Source organism: Taudactylus pleione, unplaced genomic scaffold, assembly GCF_031769625.1.
Source record: "Taudactylus pleione unplaced genomic scaffold, aTauple2 ptg000391l, whole genome shotgun sequence".
Taxonomy (NCBI): Eukaryota; Metazoa; Chordata; class Amphibia; order Anura; family Myobatrachidae; genus Taudactylus; species Taudactylus pleione.
In genome coordinates, this window is record NW_028284792.1 from 12,339,931 (window position 1) to 12,358,939 (window position 19,009).

The 19,009-nt window shown below is 42.6% G+C and overlaps 1 protein-coding gene across 3 annotated transcripts in view; it reads right to left on the reverse strand.

The window, feature by feature from the left end:
• The window catches only part of RFFL (ring finger and FYVE like domain containing E3 ubiquitin protein ligase), a 64,398-nt gene that overhangs the window by 12,750 nt on the left and 32,639 nt on the right, over window positions 1-19,009 (reverse strand). For 2 of the 3 annotated variants that reach the window (XM_088445956.1, XM_088445957.1), the window contains exon 3: window positions 11,663-12,004. The exons of the other annotated variant lie outside the window; for it this stretch is intronic. In XM_088445956.1, coding sequence (XP_088302082.1) covers window positions 11,663-12,004 — 342 coding nt within the window. The remainder of the gene's footprint in view (window positions 1-11,662; window positions 12,005-19,009) is intronic. 3 annotated transcript variants of the gene reach the window in all.

Here is a 19,009-nt window from a genome sequence, read left to right on the forward strand (position 1 = left end):
CCCCGTCAGGGAGGCACGCCCCCGGCACGCCCACCAAAGGGGGCGTGCTGTCAAACATTGACAGCACGCCCCCTTTGATCGGACACAACGAGCGAAGGACTTTCCTTCGCTCGTCGCGTCTGGTGCATGCGCACGACGGAGCTCCCTCCGTCGTGCGCATGCTCAGTCCATAACATCGACCCACTTGCGAGCGGACAGCCGCTCACGAGTGGGTCTGAATCAGGCCCAAGGTCTTTTTAAGACCAATTTACACAGCAAAAATATGGTGTTAGAATACATGGACAGGTGCATATAAAAAAAAACCTCAGTATCCAATATTTCTCTTTCATCAAGGCTGGGGGACACTGGACCATGGGATTGTCGGTTGGGCTGGAGCAGACACTTAAATGACACTGTAACTAACTCCTAGCTCCTCCCCCTGCAATCCCATAATGCCAGTCTTCATTAAGTGCCTGAGGAGATGGGCACCGTTTTTATGGGCTGCTACGCAGCTCTTCTGTAGTGTAGTTATTTAGTTAAGTATTTGCTAGTCTTCCAGGGGCGGTTCTGCATACACATTTACGACTCTAGTAACACTGGTTTCAGATGTTGTCCTTCCGGTACTTCCTACTTTGGTGAATCCTCTGGACTGGGATGATCTGGCTCCGCTTGTTGGCTGAGCTCTGCAGTTTTCCTTGGACGTGTCTTCTTTGGTACGCCGCACTGTTCTCTGTGGGTTCTTAAAGCGTGTTGGAACATGGTTGGCCAGCTACTCTGCAGACCTTTAGGAGTTGAAGCAGCTTGGTCACTTTTCAGCTCATTCTGGGATGGGTTGACCATCACCAGACTGGATGTCAGCGCCTTACACTAAAGCAGCTGCGATCTCTTGGGCAAAGTGACGTGGGACTTCAGAATAATAGAGGTCCACTGTACGGAAATCTGGTCCTGGCAGCATGTTTGCCCATATTTAAGTTTCAGGTTCTATTGCCTCTGGCGGCGCCCAATTTGGGCGTACAGTTCTCCGGTCAGACAGCCTGAGTATTTAAAGTAGTTAAAGCTACAGTGTCATTAAGTGCCTGCTCCAGCGCAACCGACAATCCCATGGTCCAGTGTCCCCCAGCCTGATTCATAGAAAAGGATTCAACGGTAAGTAACCAAAAATCCATTTTTAACATTCATAAAGTATATAGCTTTGTGCACATCACTAATCTGAAGTGTATCAATAAAATAGGAAGTATATTTCCCTTAGTTACCCAAAATACATTAAGAACAAAAAAAACTGGGAAATATCAAAAACAAAATAGTTTTTTCCATGTATAGTTAGACAAGTGTTATAAAAAATATTTAATTGTATTGTTAAGACCAATTTTGTGATTTTGAGCAAAGTATTCTCATTGCTCGCTCCATTAAAAAATCCAGCGTAGAGTTTATTTATACAGGTTGAGTCTCCCATATCCAAATATTCCGAAATACGGAATATTCCGAAATACGGAATATTTTTAGCATGACTGAGAAAGTGAAACCTTTGCTTTCTGATGGATCAAAGTACACAAACTTTGTTTAAAGCACAAATTATTAAAAATATAGTATAAAATAACCTTCAGGCTGCGTGTATAAGGTTTATATGAAACAAATGAATTTCATGCATGTACACACACTTTTTTTGATTCACAAAATTATGAAAAATATAGTATAAAATGACCTTCAGGCTGTGTGTATAAGGTGTATATAATACATAAATGCATACTGTGTTTAGATTTGGGTCCCATTCCCAAGATATTTCGTAATTTTATGCAATTATTCCAAAATACGGAATATTCCAATATCCAAAATACCCCTGGTCCCAAGCATTTTGGATATGGGAGACTCAACCTGTTCAATAAATGGACACCAAACTTTAGGAGCATGAAATAAGCACAACAATAAAAAAAAAACATACTTTCCTCCAGGTGATTGTATAACTGCATCCCTGTAGCAGTGCAGAAGTTTAGTAAATGTCAAACTCCAACAAAAAAAAAGGGGACTAATATTAATACTGGACAAAAGGAAAAATAATTGATTTATAAAAACATTCCTTTTGAAGGACTTTAGTTTCTATCATGGTGCTTTTAACCACTTAACTGGCGTGATGCGACTGGAACCAGTAGTGTTTCATCTCACATGTGACCGTGCCGCCCGCTGTGTCCCCCGGTTTTGCAGAGGAGATCCATGCTACGCAAATGCAGAACGAATGTCCTCCAACTCCCCGGACCCCCAGGCAGTGATGCAGCGGTCTGTGACCGTCGACAATACTGCCGCAAACGCACGCCAGAATAGTGCGAGAACAGCATTCTGGAGCGGAAGCGCCAGGGAGCAAAGTGCAAGGAACGGACTGTTTGGTTGATTACTACAAGTACACAATTCAAGCACAATATACGCACTAAAGCACATTTATAGGAGCAGTTCTACCAATGTAACAAACAATTGCACAACTGTGATACATGAAATGAAAATGGTCCTGATACAGTCATTACTTATACAGGGCGTTTCACGCTTTTGGCCCCAAAGTTTTTCTTATAACTTTTAAAGTCATTGACATAATTTTGTGAAATTTGACAAAGCCCCACCTCGTGTCTGTGTGTTAGGTGCCAATATAAACCGGTACACAGCTGAATGATGAGTATTTATTGTCCAGACATACTGGAAAACTGAGTCGATAAAGGTTCATATCGGCACGTAACACACAGACATGATGAATGTGGACGCCTCAGTACACAACACCACTTTCAGAAGCAGGAATACCTACTGACTAGCAGTGGCAGCTCCAGAGGTGGGGCTGCAGCGCTATCCAAAATTCAAATAGGGGAACCGCACCAACTGCCATCCTCACTGGTTATATACTCACTGGCAGTTTGTGTAGCTCCCTATTTGAATTTTGGATGTTCAGCTGACTAGGGTGGTGAACACTTGGCCTTCACTTCACGCATGCGTGAACAGCTGGCCTGGATGCTAATGGTGAACACTTTCAACACTTGCTATAACCTCCTCATGTTTCTCATAGACCAAGGTATGTCTGTGTCACATATCACTAAATTAAGTCAATTACTTTAAAAGTTATAAAGAAAAACTTTGGGGCCAATAGTGAGTGAAACACCCTGTATAAAGACATTTTTGATATTCTGAAGAGCAGATTAAGGCTAGTAGTGATCTAGTTAGGATTTTTTTTTTTTTTTTACTTTTTAGAGCATGTCCATCCCCTTATGTATATACAATTCCGCAAATACATGTGCAATTTAAGGAAGAAAAGAAAAAAAAAGCTAGTGCTATGTGGCTTAGAGATGTGTATTTACAGATGTGTCCTCAAACACCTAGCATCTATGCGCCATATGGCGTAAGACACCCAGTGCAACTGAGCATTGTAGTGTACGGTCTTTATCTTTCAATCTTGCTTCTTCGCATTGCATGCGCAGCAAAAAGATGCTCGCAGTGTACTAGAGGCACTATGCTGCGACTTTCACAGCACAAGAATGAGTTTTACATACAGACAAAGTTGCAGATGAAGCAGAACTTGGCGTGGGAAAATAGGATGCTTGATTACTTACTGTTGAATCCTTTTCTCAAAATCAGGCTGGGGGACACTGGACCATGAGGGTTGCCGCTGGGTGAGCAGGAGCTGGCACTTAACTACTGTAACTTTAAAGAACATTAGCTCCTTCCCCGCATCCCCGAGAAGGCCCGTACAACTTTATAAGAGCCTGTAAATGAGAAGCAGTAACCCAGTGAATTGCTGTAATCAACAACAAAACAGAATAGTAAGGAAAGGATGAACCACAGCCCGACTAAGCGTGAGGGAGGGAACGCAGTGCCCCCCAGCCTTACACAGAAAAAAAAAAAAGATTTTTACTCACCGTATAATCTCTTCCTTGGAGTCCATCTGAGTGATGCCTTTAGTGAGCTGTGGAGTCGAGCACTAACTAAGATTGGCTCCCACCCCTATATAACTCCTCCCCTTCAACTAGAACCTCAGTCTATGTTTAACAAAGTCGGAGAAAGACCCACGGAAGAACTGAGAAACCCAACAGCTAACTAGTATGAAAAGCAAACAAGGGAGGGATCCCAGCATCCCCCAGATGGACTCCAAGTTAGAGATTTTACGGGAGTAAAAATCATACTTCCTTTATCATCCATCTGGGGGATGCCATTACCTCTGGGATCTACCAAAGCAAGCCAATTTAAGGGGGAGAAGAGTCTGAACCAACCGTGGAAGAATTTCTCACCCAACACTAGCGTCTCTCACTCCAAATGTATGGAAGCGGTAGTATTTTGTAAAAGTGTGTACGGATGACCAGGTAGCTGCTCTGCACAGCTGCTCTGAGGCACCATGCCGCACGGCACAAGACGCCCCGTCAGCACGAGTCGAGTGGGCTCGAATTGAAGCTGGAACAGTCACATCTGAAGACAAATATGCTTGCCGGATGGCAGAAGTGACCCATCTAGCGATGGATCCTTTCGAGGCTGGCCAGCCTCTTTTTGGTGCATCAATCGACACCTACAAAGAATCCGTATGCCTCAAAGACGCAGTGTGCTCCATGTAAATGCGTAATGCACCTACCACATCCAACAGTGCTAAGGAAGAAGCTTCACTAGTCACTGAAGCCTCGCAAAAGGCTAGAAGGACAATATCCTGGTTAATGTGGAAAGCAGATACCATTTTCGGGAGAAAGGAAGGTTTAGTGCGTAACACCACCCTATCCTCATGAAAAATGAGAAGCAGAGATTTACAAGAAAGAGCCACTAACGCAGATACTCTTCTGGCCGAGGCAATGGCCAAAAGAAAAACAACCTTCAAAGTGAGGTATCACAATTTCACACATTCCAATGCTCAAACAGGTGCCTTTTGAAGTACCTCCAAAACTAGAATTCAAGTCCCAAGGAGGAACAGTCAGGACATAAATGAGGCTGTAAGCGAAGAACCCCCGCAAGAAGATTTGAACCTCAGGAATGGTGGCCAATTTCCTTTGGAACAGGAATGACAGGGCCGAAATTTGTCCCTTAAGGGAGGACAATCTAAGACCCTTAACCAAACCATCTTGCAGGAAAGACAAAGACAAGTCACTTGGAACCTTTCAGGTTTAAACTTGTGTCGTTCACACCAAGAAATATATATCTTCCATACCAGATGATAAATCTGGGAAGGGACTTGTTTGCGAGCCTGTATCATGGTTTTTAAAACAGATTCTGAAAACCCTGTGGCCCTCAAGATGTTGGATTCAAGAACCATGGCGTCAAAGCCAAGTGAGGCAAATCGGGGTGATGGCATGGACCCTGAAGTAACAGATCTGGACACAGGGGCAGACGATACGGAAAGTCTGCCAATATGTTCAGAAGAATTGCATACCAATGATGGAGCGGCCAGTCTAGAGCCAACAGAATGACCAGCCGTGCCACATTACCAGAGGAGAAAAGATGTATCCCAGCCGGAACACCCAAGGTGCTGTCATGGCATCCACCAGGCATACCTGCAGATCCCGGGACAGAGATCCATACCTTGGAAGTTTCCTGTTGAGACAGGAATCCATTAGATCTACTGGAGACGCCCATCTGGAAACTATTTCCGCAAACACTTCCTGTAATTCCCATTCCCCTGGATGCACACTGTGGCGTCTAAAGAAGTCCGCCTCCCAGTTGTCCACCCCTGGAATGTAAACTGCAGAAATAGGTGGAACCGAACTTTCTGCCCAATAAAGAATGTAAAAAACCTTCCTCACTGTCGCCAGCTGCGTGTGCCACCCTGCTTGTTTATATAAGCAACTGCTGTGGCATTGTCTGATTGGATTCGCACTGGTAGGCTCCTTAGATGGGATTGAGCCTGAACCAATGCATACCGAACTGTCCTTAATTCCAGTATACTGATGGAAAGAGAAGCTTCCTGGATGGACTAAAGACCCTGTAGGTGCCTGTCTAGAACCACCGGCTCTCAGCCTGTTAGGCTGGCATCTGTGGTGACAATGAACAAATTCACTACGACAACACCTGTTCAGATTTGTATCCTGCAGCCACCACAGAAGTGACTGACTGGTCTGCAGAGAATCTGAACATCTGCCTGCTTAATAGAGGGTCTGACTTTACCCATTGATGAAGCAATTGGTTTTGCAGGTTGGGCATAGAATCTGGTGAAAAGGAATGGCTTTGCAGTACCTGCATAGACCTGAGGACTGAGATATGGGGCATCTGTAAAATAATCCTTATTTTGGAATAAAGATCCTGAATCTTTGCCTGCGGAAGAAATACTCTTACACGGGTTGTCGAAGAGAAGACTCAAAAATACCATCCTCTAAGATGGAATTAAAATTGACTTGGGAAAATTGATGATCCAGCCGAATCTCTGGAGCATGCCTATGGTAATCTTTCCAAAGGGAGAATAGTGGAAAAACAAACAAAAAAAAAAAATCTTTCTGGAACAGAACCCTCCAAATCTGAAAATTGTAACCCCTGGTTACCAGTCAACTTATCCCGGGCTGCATTGAATCCAAGTTTCCCGGATTCTGAGTAAGTGGCCTCCCACCAGAGGTCAGGTTCCAGTCCCGTGACAGTCATGTGGATTGACCTGCTGACTGTCAGGATTCAGCCTGGGATCAGCTGTTGCTTACCGCAGCGCCGGCTTCCCCTCACTAACGAGGGCAGTGAGACGCCAGCTGCGGCGGCGGGTGACGCGTTGAGCAGTCTCCCCGGGGCCCAGATGACTTCCACGCAATTCTCCATATTGGAGTTCCTGCGGTGATGGTTATGGGCGCAGCCATCTTGGCTGTATCACCTGATAGATCCTTAACCAATGGTAGCCGTGTCAGTTCTCAGCTGACTCCTTCGTCCAATGAACAGCTACCTGGGAGGTATAAACAGGACTCCAGGTAAACAGGAAGTGGTCTGATCAACTTCACTATTTCCTTGATGGTTGCTGTTGCTTCGTTCCAGGCTTCAAAACCAATCTTCCAGTGATTCTTCCCAGCGTTATTTCCCAGTGTGTACTCAGAACATCACCCGAGTACTGAGTCCATTCCAGTGTTTTTCCTGCATTGATTTCCAGTCTGTTCTCAGAACGTCATCCAGTACAGTTTCCGGGAGCAATACTCTGGTGCTCACCCTGCGACAAGATCCCCATTGTGTACTCAGTACATCACCTGAGTACTGAATCCTAGTGTCCCATTTCTGTGTTCAAGTATTCAGCTCACATGCTGATATCCCGTGTTCAAGTACAACACAAGTGTCACTCTCCTGTGCCAGCGGTGCGACTAGGTTCTCAGCCGTGTACTCAGTACACCATCCGAATACAACACAAGTGTCACTCTTGTGCCTGTGGTGTGTCTAGGTCCACAGTGGGCCTCATCCATTTCCCTCCAGTATACAATTCCCAGAAGTTATTCTACTGTGCCAATACAGTAGTAGCAGGGTACAGAGTACTCTAGTGTTTCACTCTGAAGTACATTCTCCTGGGCCTCCTCGGTATTACGTTTCTCCATTTTCCCACTTGTATCGGATACCTGACCAAAGGGCCGCGACCTGCTTGCTGGATGCAGCTTAAACCCAAATCCCGCTTGGATGGGTTACTGGTGAACACTTCTCAACAAGTTAGACTCTGTACCTTTGGTCAGGTCTCATCAACATCAGGTACTCGTGGATGAGGAGAACTTACATAAAGGACCTTCGCTTCAGATTTCTTCCTTTTCCTGGGACCTCAGCTTTCAGCTCCTCAGTAGGAGATCCTCCTGAGCAGATTGTAACACAGACTTAGCAGCAGGGCGATTGGTGCCGAAGACACCATGCCCCCTAAAGGCACCTCTACGGAACCCCTAGGCCTGAAAGCTTTCTCTGCCATGGGAAAGGAACGAAACCTAGGAGATTTTGGTTTTGGTGTTGATACAGGAAGGTAAGTACTTACCTACCGTGACCTGAGAAATAATTTGAAATAATTCTGGACCAAACAGAAAACCTCCTTCAAAATGCAGTGCCTCTAGAGCATGCTTGGAATCTATGTCTGCCTTCCATGTTTTAAGCCATAAAGAACATCTGGTGGAAATGGCCAAAGCAGAAATATGAGACTGTACATGAATAGTGTCTATTAAAGCATCACCAATATAGGTTAGAGCCTCCAGAATTTGACCAGCTAAACAACTAGCTGCAGACAAATCCTCTGATTGAAACTCAGCAATCATCCGGGCCATTCAGGAATTGATAGCCTTCATCACCCAGGCGCTGGCCAAAACAGGCCAGAGCAAGACTCCTGACAAAGTGAATATAGATTTAAGTTCAGCCTCATTCATCCTATCCTTAGGAGTTACAGACTGTGTTGTGGGAATAAACGTATTCCTGATCATCCTAGCAATAGGAGCATCCACCATGGGCTTGGTATCCTCTTCCGAAAAAGGATAAAGATACTTAATTTTTTTTTCGGAATATGAAATTTGGAATCAGGTTTTAACCAGGCTTCTTTTAATATTTCCTCAAAATGTGAAAATTTTGCGTAAACAGACACTTGTTTCTTCTTACGATTAAAGAAAGAAACTGAACTAGTTACTGGAATAGCTGTTTGCTGTAGATGCAAAGTCTCCCTGACTGCATCTATCAACATAGAAACTCCTGAATCCGAATGGGAGTCACCCTCCCAGTTTGGAGGTGTCTTTCCAATCATAATCCAATTCCCCTTCTTCCTCGGAAGAGGTGGCTGAACACTCTTCTCCAGGAAAACCCACTGAAGAATGGCCTGAACGTCTCTTAGCAGTTATGGCCCCTGCTGGCATTATCATTTTATTTAGGGACGTTGCCATCTGAGCGAGACATCGTCCCATATCCTGGACCTATCTGGGCACTACCGTGGGAACAGAAAGTAGGAGCTCGAGCACAGGGTATCATATAATTTGCCTGAGAGAGACTTAATTCACCTATGGCTTCAACTATAGATCTGGCCCAATCAGGCATTACCGTCTTTTCAGCCGAACCTCCCGGTAATGTATCTCCCTGTGAACAACCAGAACAGAGCAACCCTGGGTCCGTATCTTTTGGCAATTTTTTCTCACATTTTGTACAAGTATAAAAAGTGACTGATCCCTGTTTTTTGGAACCAGTTTCTGGCTTGTCCATACCGAGAGAGAAAGACAAAGTCTAACCAACACAGATAGCTACCAAAAAAGTGTAGCACTGCTTGAATAGAAAAATAAGCAAAGGGGCTAAATAAGACTCTAATTCACCTATCTGTTAAATGCAAAGAACTCCAGACTCCTTAAAGTCCATATTCACTTCCAAAAAACCAAAAGGCAAACAAATCTTTAGTATACCCCTATATGTTACTGCCTAGATTACTGAGAAACACATCACCATATTATAAGCTCAACATAGATCACCAGTTTATTACCAAAAAGTAATAATCCCAGTTAAACTGTTTATCTGAGACACGCCAGCCCTACAGCTGTAGCCACATGAGTAACAACATGCCAGGAGGCAGTAAATACAGCAACAAAGGTCTTTTACATAAAATTATAGAGTTTACCTTTTCTTTTGCCAATGGGTCTACCCTGGGTCTCTCTCCATACCAGACACACATCTGAGGGGGCCTCAGATGTGTGTCTGGTATGGAGAGAGACCCAGGGTAGTTTGGTGACTCTCCCAGAGGCAGTCTTTAGAGTGGGATACAGGGGGTCACACAAACCTCTATTCTATCTAACTCCCACTGTTAGTGCTTGTCATCTATTGCCAGGAACTAAGCACCAAAACCAAACATCAAAATAAAGAAATTAAACCTAACTAAAAAAAGCTATGACCTATCTAGTGCCTTGCTCCAAGGCACTAAAAACAAGACTGAAGTTCCGGTGGAAGGGGAGGGGTTATATAGGGGGTGGGAGCCAGTCTTAGTTAGTGCCCGACTCCACAGCTCACTATACGTAACCCAGATGTAATGGCATCCCCCAGATGGATGATAAAGGAAAAGGATTCAATAATAAGTAATCAAAAATCCTATTTTTTCTATCATCAAGGCTGTCAACCTGCACTAGAATAAACCCGAGTGATGACCGAGCAGATCAAACGCGCAATGGCCTGCTTTGTAGCCGGCCAACCAGGTTTCTGGGCGTAGTACAGAACAAGCAGGGAATCTGTACAGCGGACGGAGGAAGTCCCATCCAAGTAGATCTGCAGAACACAAATATGTCTAAAAAAGCCAGATCATCCCGGTCCTGGGAAGTCGCAATTAAGGAAATAATGGGAAGACAATTGCCTGGATCAAGTGGAAAGCCGAAACCACCTTTGTTTGGAACGTAGGAACCATACAGAGAACCGCCCCATCGTCATGAAATATGAGAAATGGCGGCCTGCCAAGACAAAAGCACCCAACTCGGAACATGCCAAGCTGATGCAATAGCTATAAGGAAAACTATCTGGCAAGTAACAAACTGAAGGTCTGCCGAACCCAAAGGCTCAAATGGAGCCTGCTTGAGAGAAGAGAGGAATATGTTAAGATCCCACTGAGTTATCGACGGATGAAACAGTGTAAAAAAAAAAAAAAAAGCCTCTGAAAGAAGGGAGAGATGCCGCTGGAAATAAGATGCCAGTGTAGAAATCTGCACCTTCAAATAAGGAAGCCGTAAATCGGCCTCCAAACCCTCCAGAAGGAATACCAAGAAATGAGGCAGGAGAGTTCTCGAAGCATGAACTCTGCACATTTCGCACCACATGATCTAGATCTTCCAGACGCTGTGGTAATTGCACAACGAAACCATTTTTTGACCCCGCAACATAGTACGGATCACTGAAGGAGGAAAATCTCCAGACTTGCAAAGCCCGGTCTCAAAAGCCAACTGAGGAAGGTCCTCGTGCAGAAACCGACCCTGCAGTAGGACATATAGCCGCAGTGGAAGACACTACCAGGTAACAGAAAATACTAACTAAAACTGGTCAACAAATGTGCCAAACTCCTACGGGCACTTGACCCTGGCCTTCTGAAGGTTGCAGGGGGAGGAACTAATGATTTTAAATTTACAGTAGTTAAGTGCCAGCTCCTGCTCCCCCAGGGCAAACCCCCATGGTCCAGTGCCCCCCAGCCTTGATGATAGAGAAAAATCCATGGCAACGCAGCACTTGTTATACAGATCTAGACTCATTCGCACACATATGTACAAATGTCGCACATTAATATGATCAGTGTAATCTAGCAGAGTAGTTTAGTTGCGAATAAGACACACCAAGATGGCTGTTTGGCGAGACTGAAACCACATATGTAAAACATTTTATAAAATTATTTGCGCTACCTATCTACATATTTTACAGTACGTAAAGAGATATTTTTAGATATTTTGCATAGTGGTATGAAGTACAAAGCTTTAAGCGTTTTGTTCCTAACAGATATTGAAAGCTGCTCTTAACATGTTGGACGAATGAATGTATAAAATGTATTCAAAATATCCCCATATGGATTTGTAGGTGTATGGTGAGCAATAGAAATACTTTAACCCAAATCAAGTCTAAATGCAATGTCTGGCACCTTCTTCATGTCTACTGAGGGTAATCGAACTATGGTAGACATTAGTGAAACAAAAGGTTTATTACTAGCTACAAAAAAAAAATATTCAGAGTAGTTTGAGATATACACACACACACACACACACACACACACACACACAAAACTAGAATTTATTAATTACACTCAGAGACCACTTACGCTTGGAATGTCTTGTGTTACATGTATTTGAGTTGAACCAATATTGGCCCACTGGCTGCTGTGATTAGATGAAAAGGGGGGAACAGTAGTCACATCTGGGTAGGAAATAGGCCTCAGAGTCAAAACTAGCTGCACTAGGTCTTCTTTCTCCCGACACAGATCTGTGGGTATATCTCTCATTAACAGATAATCCCGAAGGTCTTTCACTTTGAGCTTTAATAATTCATCCCGAGTGAAGAAAGTGGAGCGTATCCTCTGACACAGTTGACAAATATTTAGACGATCATTTAGGGGTGTCAGGCAAGTTTCACAGAAGTTGTTCCTACAATCCATGCAGGGATTCTAATGAAGAAAGACATTGGCAAGAATTAAAAGGGAAGTGTTGTGTGATCTATACGCCTGAATTTAAAGGTCATCCAAATACAATTGCAGGACAGTGTGTTATATGCAGCAAAACAAGCTCCTTTCTCAATAATGTGTATGTGTATAGTGATTACAAAAAGCAGATAAGAAATGACAAGGTGGCACTGTTGAACAAGGCTCGGGATGCACACACAGTAACCAGATTGCTGAAATGATATCACTGTGCCTGAGTGTTAGGCAATACATGGTACAATGTGACAACGTTGAATAAGCAGATCACTATGCAAAAAATGCTTCTGTACACAGCTGTATGTTTGTTTATTTCAAGTACTGTGACTGTTACTCAAAGGATTTTATGTAGAATGCAAAGAGAAAGTTTTCTTTAACACTAAACTGTAACGATTAAACAAAAAGTTTGTATTGATGAAGTTTCTGCATTTAAATATAGTCTATAATCAATGTAAAAAAAAAATTAATGTTAATATTTTGTCTTCAATGTATTAATTTAGAATTGCTGTGTGGGCAGGTGATGTGTGTGTGTGTGTGTGTGTGTGTGTGTGTGTGTGTGTGTGTGTGTATGTGTGTGTGTATGTGTGTGTGTGTGTGTATAAGAGTCTTGCTGTGAAGCCCGTCAGGCCACCTTGTGAAATACGGATTGCTTTAACACCACTACAGAAACGTCCACAAACATCTTACTTCCCTGAGTGTTAAACAGCCCTGCTAGTCGCGCCATGCTGCGGCGTGACTCTGTAGTGCTAACCATCTTCTCATGCAACTTTTTACCATCAGATGCGTCGTATTTGCAAAACGATGCAAAAAGGATTCAGAAGCAGCTTTTGCTGACTAAAATGATATGTAGCATGCCTATGTTCTGTCTATCTACATGCAAAATGCTACGTTGCAATGTCACAGCTAGTATTTTGCATGCAATTATACATCGCACAAAGACGCTTGGCACTACCGAGTCGCACGATGCTTACACATTATGTTTAACGCGACTTGTAGCACACGGAGGTAAAATGTATGTGGACCCATCTGTACACATCCATCTGTATTTGACAATCAGGTATGTCCATTTGATTACATATATTAACATACTCTCTAGGCATAACTAATTCGCACCTTTTCACACTGATTATCTGGTACTGACAAATCTGGTATGGAAACCCTGACTAATGCTGGGCATACACTGCCAGATAAAATGTCTGTCAGACAGACAGACATTTTATCTGGCAGCCTGACATCCAGCAGATAACATGGGAATACATTGTGAAATATCTCAGTGTATGGGCCCTGATACCCGTGCTCCTCCCCTGGAGAGGAGACGTTTCCCAATTCCTTCCCTGCTGGACGATCAGACATGCCTGAGCGAGTAATATTTTCAGAATGGTAACCCGCATTCCCTGTGTAATTAGCTGGCCGATCTGCCGATATTGGAAGGATCAGCCAGATAATCGTAAAGTGCATGCCCAGCATTACACATATACATACACATACACAATCATAAAGTGGACAAAATAAATGCAGACATGTAGACATAGGATAGGTAGAGAGGGTCCTGCTTATGAAAACTTACATTCTAATTGAAAGAGGGCACAAATGAAACAAGGAGGAACTCAGAGTGGAGATTGGGACAAGGTGGAGATTAGTCAAGGTGGGAGCAGGGTAAGCTCTATTAAAGTGATGGGTTTTCAGACAGCGTTTAAAGTTTTGAGGATGGTAGGGAATCCGTTAAGTGCGCAGCAACAAGGGAAATTTCTGTAGGCAAAAGTAAGAGGTTGTTAAAAAAAAAAAAAAAAAAAAGGAAGGATGAGCAGCCAAGGTAGAGATAATGAGTGGATAAGAGTTTTGTTAGCAAGTTGTGTAACTAAAAGCCATATTGCGGAAAAATCTGAGTCATACAGCAGGGGCAGAGTCAACTGTAAAAATAGCAGAGACAGTCAAACAAGATTGTACAGAAGGGGAGAGGTCAGGGAGGGATGTTTGGGTGTCCTCAGGGTAGAGGTAGTACTGGAGGCTCTGAAAAGGATGTATACAGTAAGAAATGCAGAGAGCCAAGAATAGAGCCTTGCTTGTCCCCAACAGATAATGGGAGTGGAGGAAATGATATAACAGAGGTAAAGACACTAAGAGATTCAATACAAAGAAAACATAACAAGAAAGAACTATGTCACGATGACAAACAGCGTGAAGGGTGTGCAGGAGATGAGGATGATCAGCAGTGATGAAAGCAGCAGAGTGGAGTATGGAGAAATGACCTTTAGATATAGCATGAATTTCTTTTGTAAGCGAGTCCTGGTGGAATGTTTAGAGTGGAAGTCTGACTGCAGAAAATGGAATTAGAGGAGATAAAGCGAGGCAGTCACACAAGTCACTCAGGTAGTTTGGAGGCAAAGGGGGGAGGGGGCAGCAGAAATAGGCGGTGATAGAGAGGTTGGGCCAAGATTTTTGTTTACATAGAACCTCTTAAGCTGGCCACACATCTAAACATTATCTGTCCAACCAGCCAACTAGTTGATTGTCATTTGCTTTCATACTTTACCAGATTTTCATTCCAACCAATCTGCAATTTGCTCCCAAACGCTGGAAAATGGACAAAAACTGTTGTTTGAACAAATTGTTTAGATCAAACATTTAACAAACTTGTCTGACGCCCATTTTCATCTGTTTTCTGGCATTTAGGAGCAAATTGCTGATCATCAGTTACTCCCATACGTTACCAGATTTTCATTCCAACCAATCAACTAGTTGGCTGGTTGGACAGATAATCTTTAGATAATTAACACAGCGGAATAAATTCTAGGCGGTGAAATACTGAAGGCTTTTAAATAGAAAAACTAAACAGATTATAAAATACACTTGAGGAATGCAACCATTGAAGGCTCAGTCACTAGAAGAATGGATTTGCAGGGTAGATTATGTGGATATAGATGATTCACATTAACAAAACAAGATCACTACGTACAGTTTACTACCTTATGGTATGCATGGCTTGAATTTAAGATCTACAGCCTTCCCAAGCTTGGTTTCCTGAAGTAAATGATAACTATATTCAAATTTGTTCCTCTATATTATTAATACCACTTAGAATGTTATTGTTGTACAGATTGGAACATTACTCATTTTCTATGTAAAGAGCTTCATCCCACACTGGTATCTCTCCTTTCCCACTCTTCCATTCTATCTTCCCTGTTGATACCGTCTCCCTTGTTATTATTCTGTTTTGGATCATGAGCAGTTCCTTTCCTTCTCCATACTCTCCTCTTCCCATCACTCTGGTACAAGTTGATATTTGTCTCATCTGTCCATAGGATGTTGTTCCAGAACTCTAATGGCTTTTTTAGATGTTGTTTGGCAAACTCTAAACTGGTCTTCCTGTTTTTGTGGCTCACCAATGGTTTACATCTTGTGGTGAACCCTCTATATTCACTCTTGTGAAGTCTTCTCTTGATTGTTGACTTTGACACATATACAGCTACCTCCTGGAGAGTGTTCTTGATTTGGCCAACTGTTGTGAAGGGGTTTTTCTTCACCAGGGAAATAATTCTTCTGTCATCCACCACAGTTGTTTTCCGTGGTCTTCCGGGTCTTTTAGTGTTGCTGAGCTCTCCGGTGCGTTCTTTCTTTTTAAGAATGTTCCAAACAGTTGATTTGGCCACACCTAATGTTTTTGCTATCTCTCTGATGGGTTTGTTTTGATTTTTCAGCCCAATGATGGCTTGCTTCACTGATAGTGACAGCTCTTTGGATCTCATATTGAGAGTCGACAGCAACTGATTCCAAATGCAAATGTCACACCTAGAATCAACTCCAGACCTTTTACCTGCTTAATTGATAATGAAATAATGAGGGAATAGCCCACATCTGTCCATGAAATAGCTTTTGAGTTGATAGTCCCATTACTTTTGGCCCCTTAAAAAGTGGGAGGCACATATAGAAACCGTTATAATTCCTACACTGTTCACCTGATTTGGATGCAATTACCCTCAAATTAAATCTGAAAGTCTGCAGTTAAAGCACATCTTATTTGTTTCATTTCAAAGTCATTGTGGTGGTGAATAGAGGCCAAAATATGAAAATTCTGTCAATGTCCCAATATTTATGCACGTGTGTATGTGTGTGTGTGTGTATACACCCAAGCTGCTGGGACCCACAGGCGGTGTGTGCTTGCAATTTTCAGCGGTCCGGTGCTGCACTCCCCATTGGGAACCGTCCATTTCTGCACGCGGCTCTCCTCTACTGAGTTGCTGGGAGCCGCGCTCACTGTTGACCGCATACAGCTGACTCCCGCCTATACAGGTACTCTATCTAGTACTGATTGACTGGGACGTCGGCAATCAGTGGGATCAGACAATTGTGTCATCTGGATTCTGACACACTGACTCCAGGAGTCGGTATTTACCTTTGTGCAGGCTATAATTCCAGGTTCCACCAAGCATGGACTGGTTATACTAACCTTTATTAACTCCTTTCTTGCTGGGTGACTGCATGTGCGAGACTGTTTACTCACGGAGACCTGCAGTATTCTCTATAAATCTTCCCACTATAGGTGGATGTACTAACATACGAGACATTTCTCGTTCTACGGCTCTGCATGCACTAACAACCGCTGTGTTATGTCTATATATTAATATTTTCTTATTGACCTACTGGGAGCTCCCAATTGTCATCTATAAACATTAGTCTGCTGACCCTAGACCAAGGAATTTCATGTATTTTTTATATTTAATATCTATTATTGTTGTGATATATATATATATATACACATACATATATACATACATACACACACACACACACATATATATATACATATAATATATATATATATATATATATATATATATACACACACACACACACACACACACACACACACACACACACACACACACGGTCAGGTGCATAAATATTGGGACATTGACAAAATTACATATTTTGGCCTCTATTCACCACCACAATAGCTTTGACATGAAACAAACAATATATGCTTTAACTGCAGACTTTCAGATTTAATTTGAGGGTAATTACATCCAAATCAGGTGAACGGTGTAGGAATTACAATGGTTTCTATATGTGCCTCCCACTTTTTAAGGGGCCAAAAGTAATGGGACAAACTAAACAATCCTAAATCTAACTTTCACTTTTTAATACTTTGTTGCAAATCCTTTGCAGGCAATTACAGCCTGAAGTCTGGAACGCATAGACATCACCAGTCGCTGGGTTTCATCCCTGGTGATGCTCTGCCAGGCCTCTACTGCAAATGTCATCAGTTCCTGCTTGTTCTTGGGGCATTTTCCTTCAGTTTTGTCTTCAGCAAGTGAAATGCATGCTCGATCGGATTCAGGTCAGGGGATTGACTTGGCCATTGCATAACATTCCACTATTTAGCCTTAAAAACTCTTTGGTTGCTTTTACAGTATGCTTTGGGTCATTGTCCATCTGCACTGTGAAGCGCCGTTCAATGATTTCTGAAGCATTTGACTGAATATGAGCATATAATATTTTCCGAAACACTTCAGAATTCATTCAGCTTGCTTTTGTCAGCAGTCACATCATCAATAAATACAAGGGAACCAGTTCCATTGGCAGCCATACATGCCCACGCCATGACACTACCACCACCATGCTTCACTGATGAGGTGGTATGTTTTGGATCATGAGCAGTTCCTTTCCTTCTCCATACTCTTCTCTTCCCATCACTCTGGTACAAGTTGATCTTTGTCTCATCTGTCCATAGGATGTTGATCTAAGAACTCTAATGGCATTATTACATGTTGTTTGGCAAACTCTAATCTGGTCTTCCTGTTTTTGTGGCTCACCAATGGTTTACATCTTGTGGTGAATCCTCTATATTCACTCTTGTGAAGTCTTCTCTTGATTGTTGACTTTGACACATATACACCTACCTCCTGGAGAGTGTTCTTGATTTGGCCAACTGTTGTGAAGGGGTTTTACTTCACCAGGGAAATCATTCTTCTGTTTTCCGTGGTCTTCCGGGTCTTTTGGTGTTGCTGAGCTCTCCGGTGCGTTATTTCTTTTTAAGAATGTTCCAAACAGTTGATTTGGCCACACCTAATGTTTTTGCTATCTCTCTGATGGGTTTGTTTTGATTTTTCAGCCTAATGATGGCTTGCTTCACTGATAGTGACAGCTCTTTGGATCTCATATTGAGAGTCGACAGCAACTGATTCCAAATGCAAATGTCATACCTAGAATCAACTCCAGACCTTATACCTGCTTAATTGATAATGAAATAATGAGGGAATAGCCCACACCTGTCCATGAAATAGCTTTTGAGTTGATAGTCCCATTACTTTTGGCCCCTTAAAAAGTGGGAGGCACATATAGAAACTGTTGTAATTCCTACACCGTTCATCTGATTTGGATGTAACTACCCTCAAATTAAATCTGAAAGTCTGCAGTTAAAGCACATCTTGTTTGTTTAATTTCAAAGCCATTGTGGTGGTGAATAGAGGCCAAAATATGAAAATTCTGTCAATGTCCCAATATTTATGCACGTGTGTATGTGTGTGTGTGTATATTATATATAGTGTATTTTTTGGTGATAATATAACATTATTGTCCAGCGCTCCCCCGTACTTTTTTTCCTTTTTTTACCATATTAAGTGCATCTGACAGTGAGGAATACTTGCAGGCCCATGTGAGTTAGTTTCTACCCATTTGGAGGTCCAGACGAAAACCTTTAAATATCTGGCTCCAGTACATTTTTCTATCCAAGAAAAAAATATTACACATTTAGTAATTTTCTTGCCAAGATTTACACAATGTGAGAAACTATTTATGCATTCAGCCCAATAGGGAGGCTTGTATATACAACTTTCCCACTGTGTGACTTATTTAAGTTCAACAGTTTAGTGGAGGCAAGTACAGGAATCCAGGCAAAATCTAATTGTGTTAAACCGCCATTCTCTAGCAGTCCTGAGTCCCAAAACCAGAGTGTAGCAGCATTGGATGTCCTCT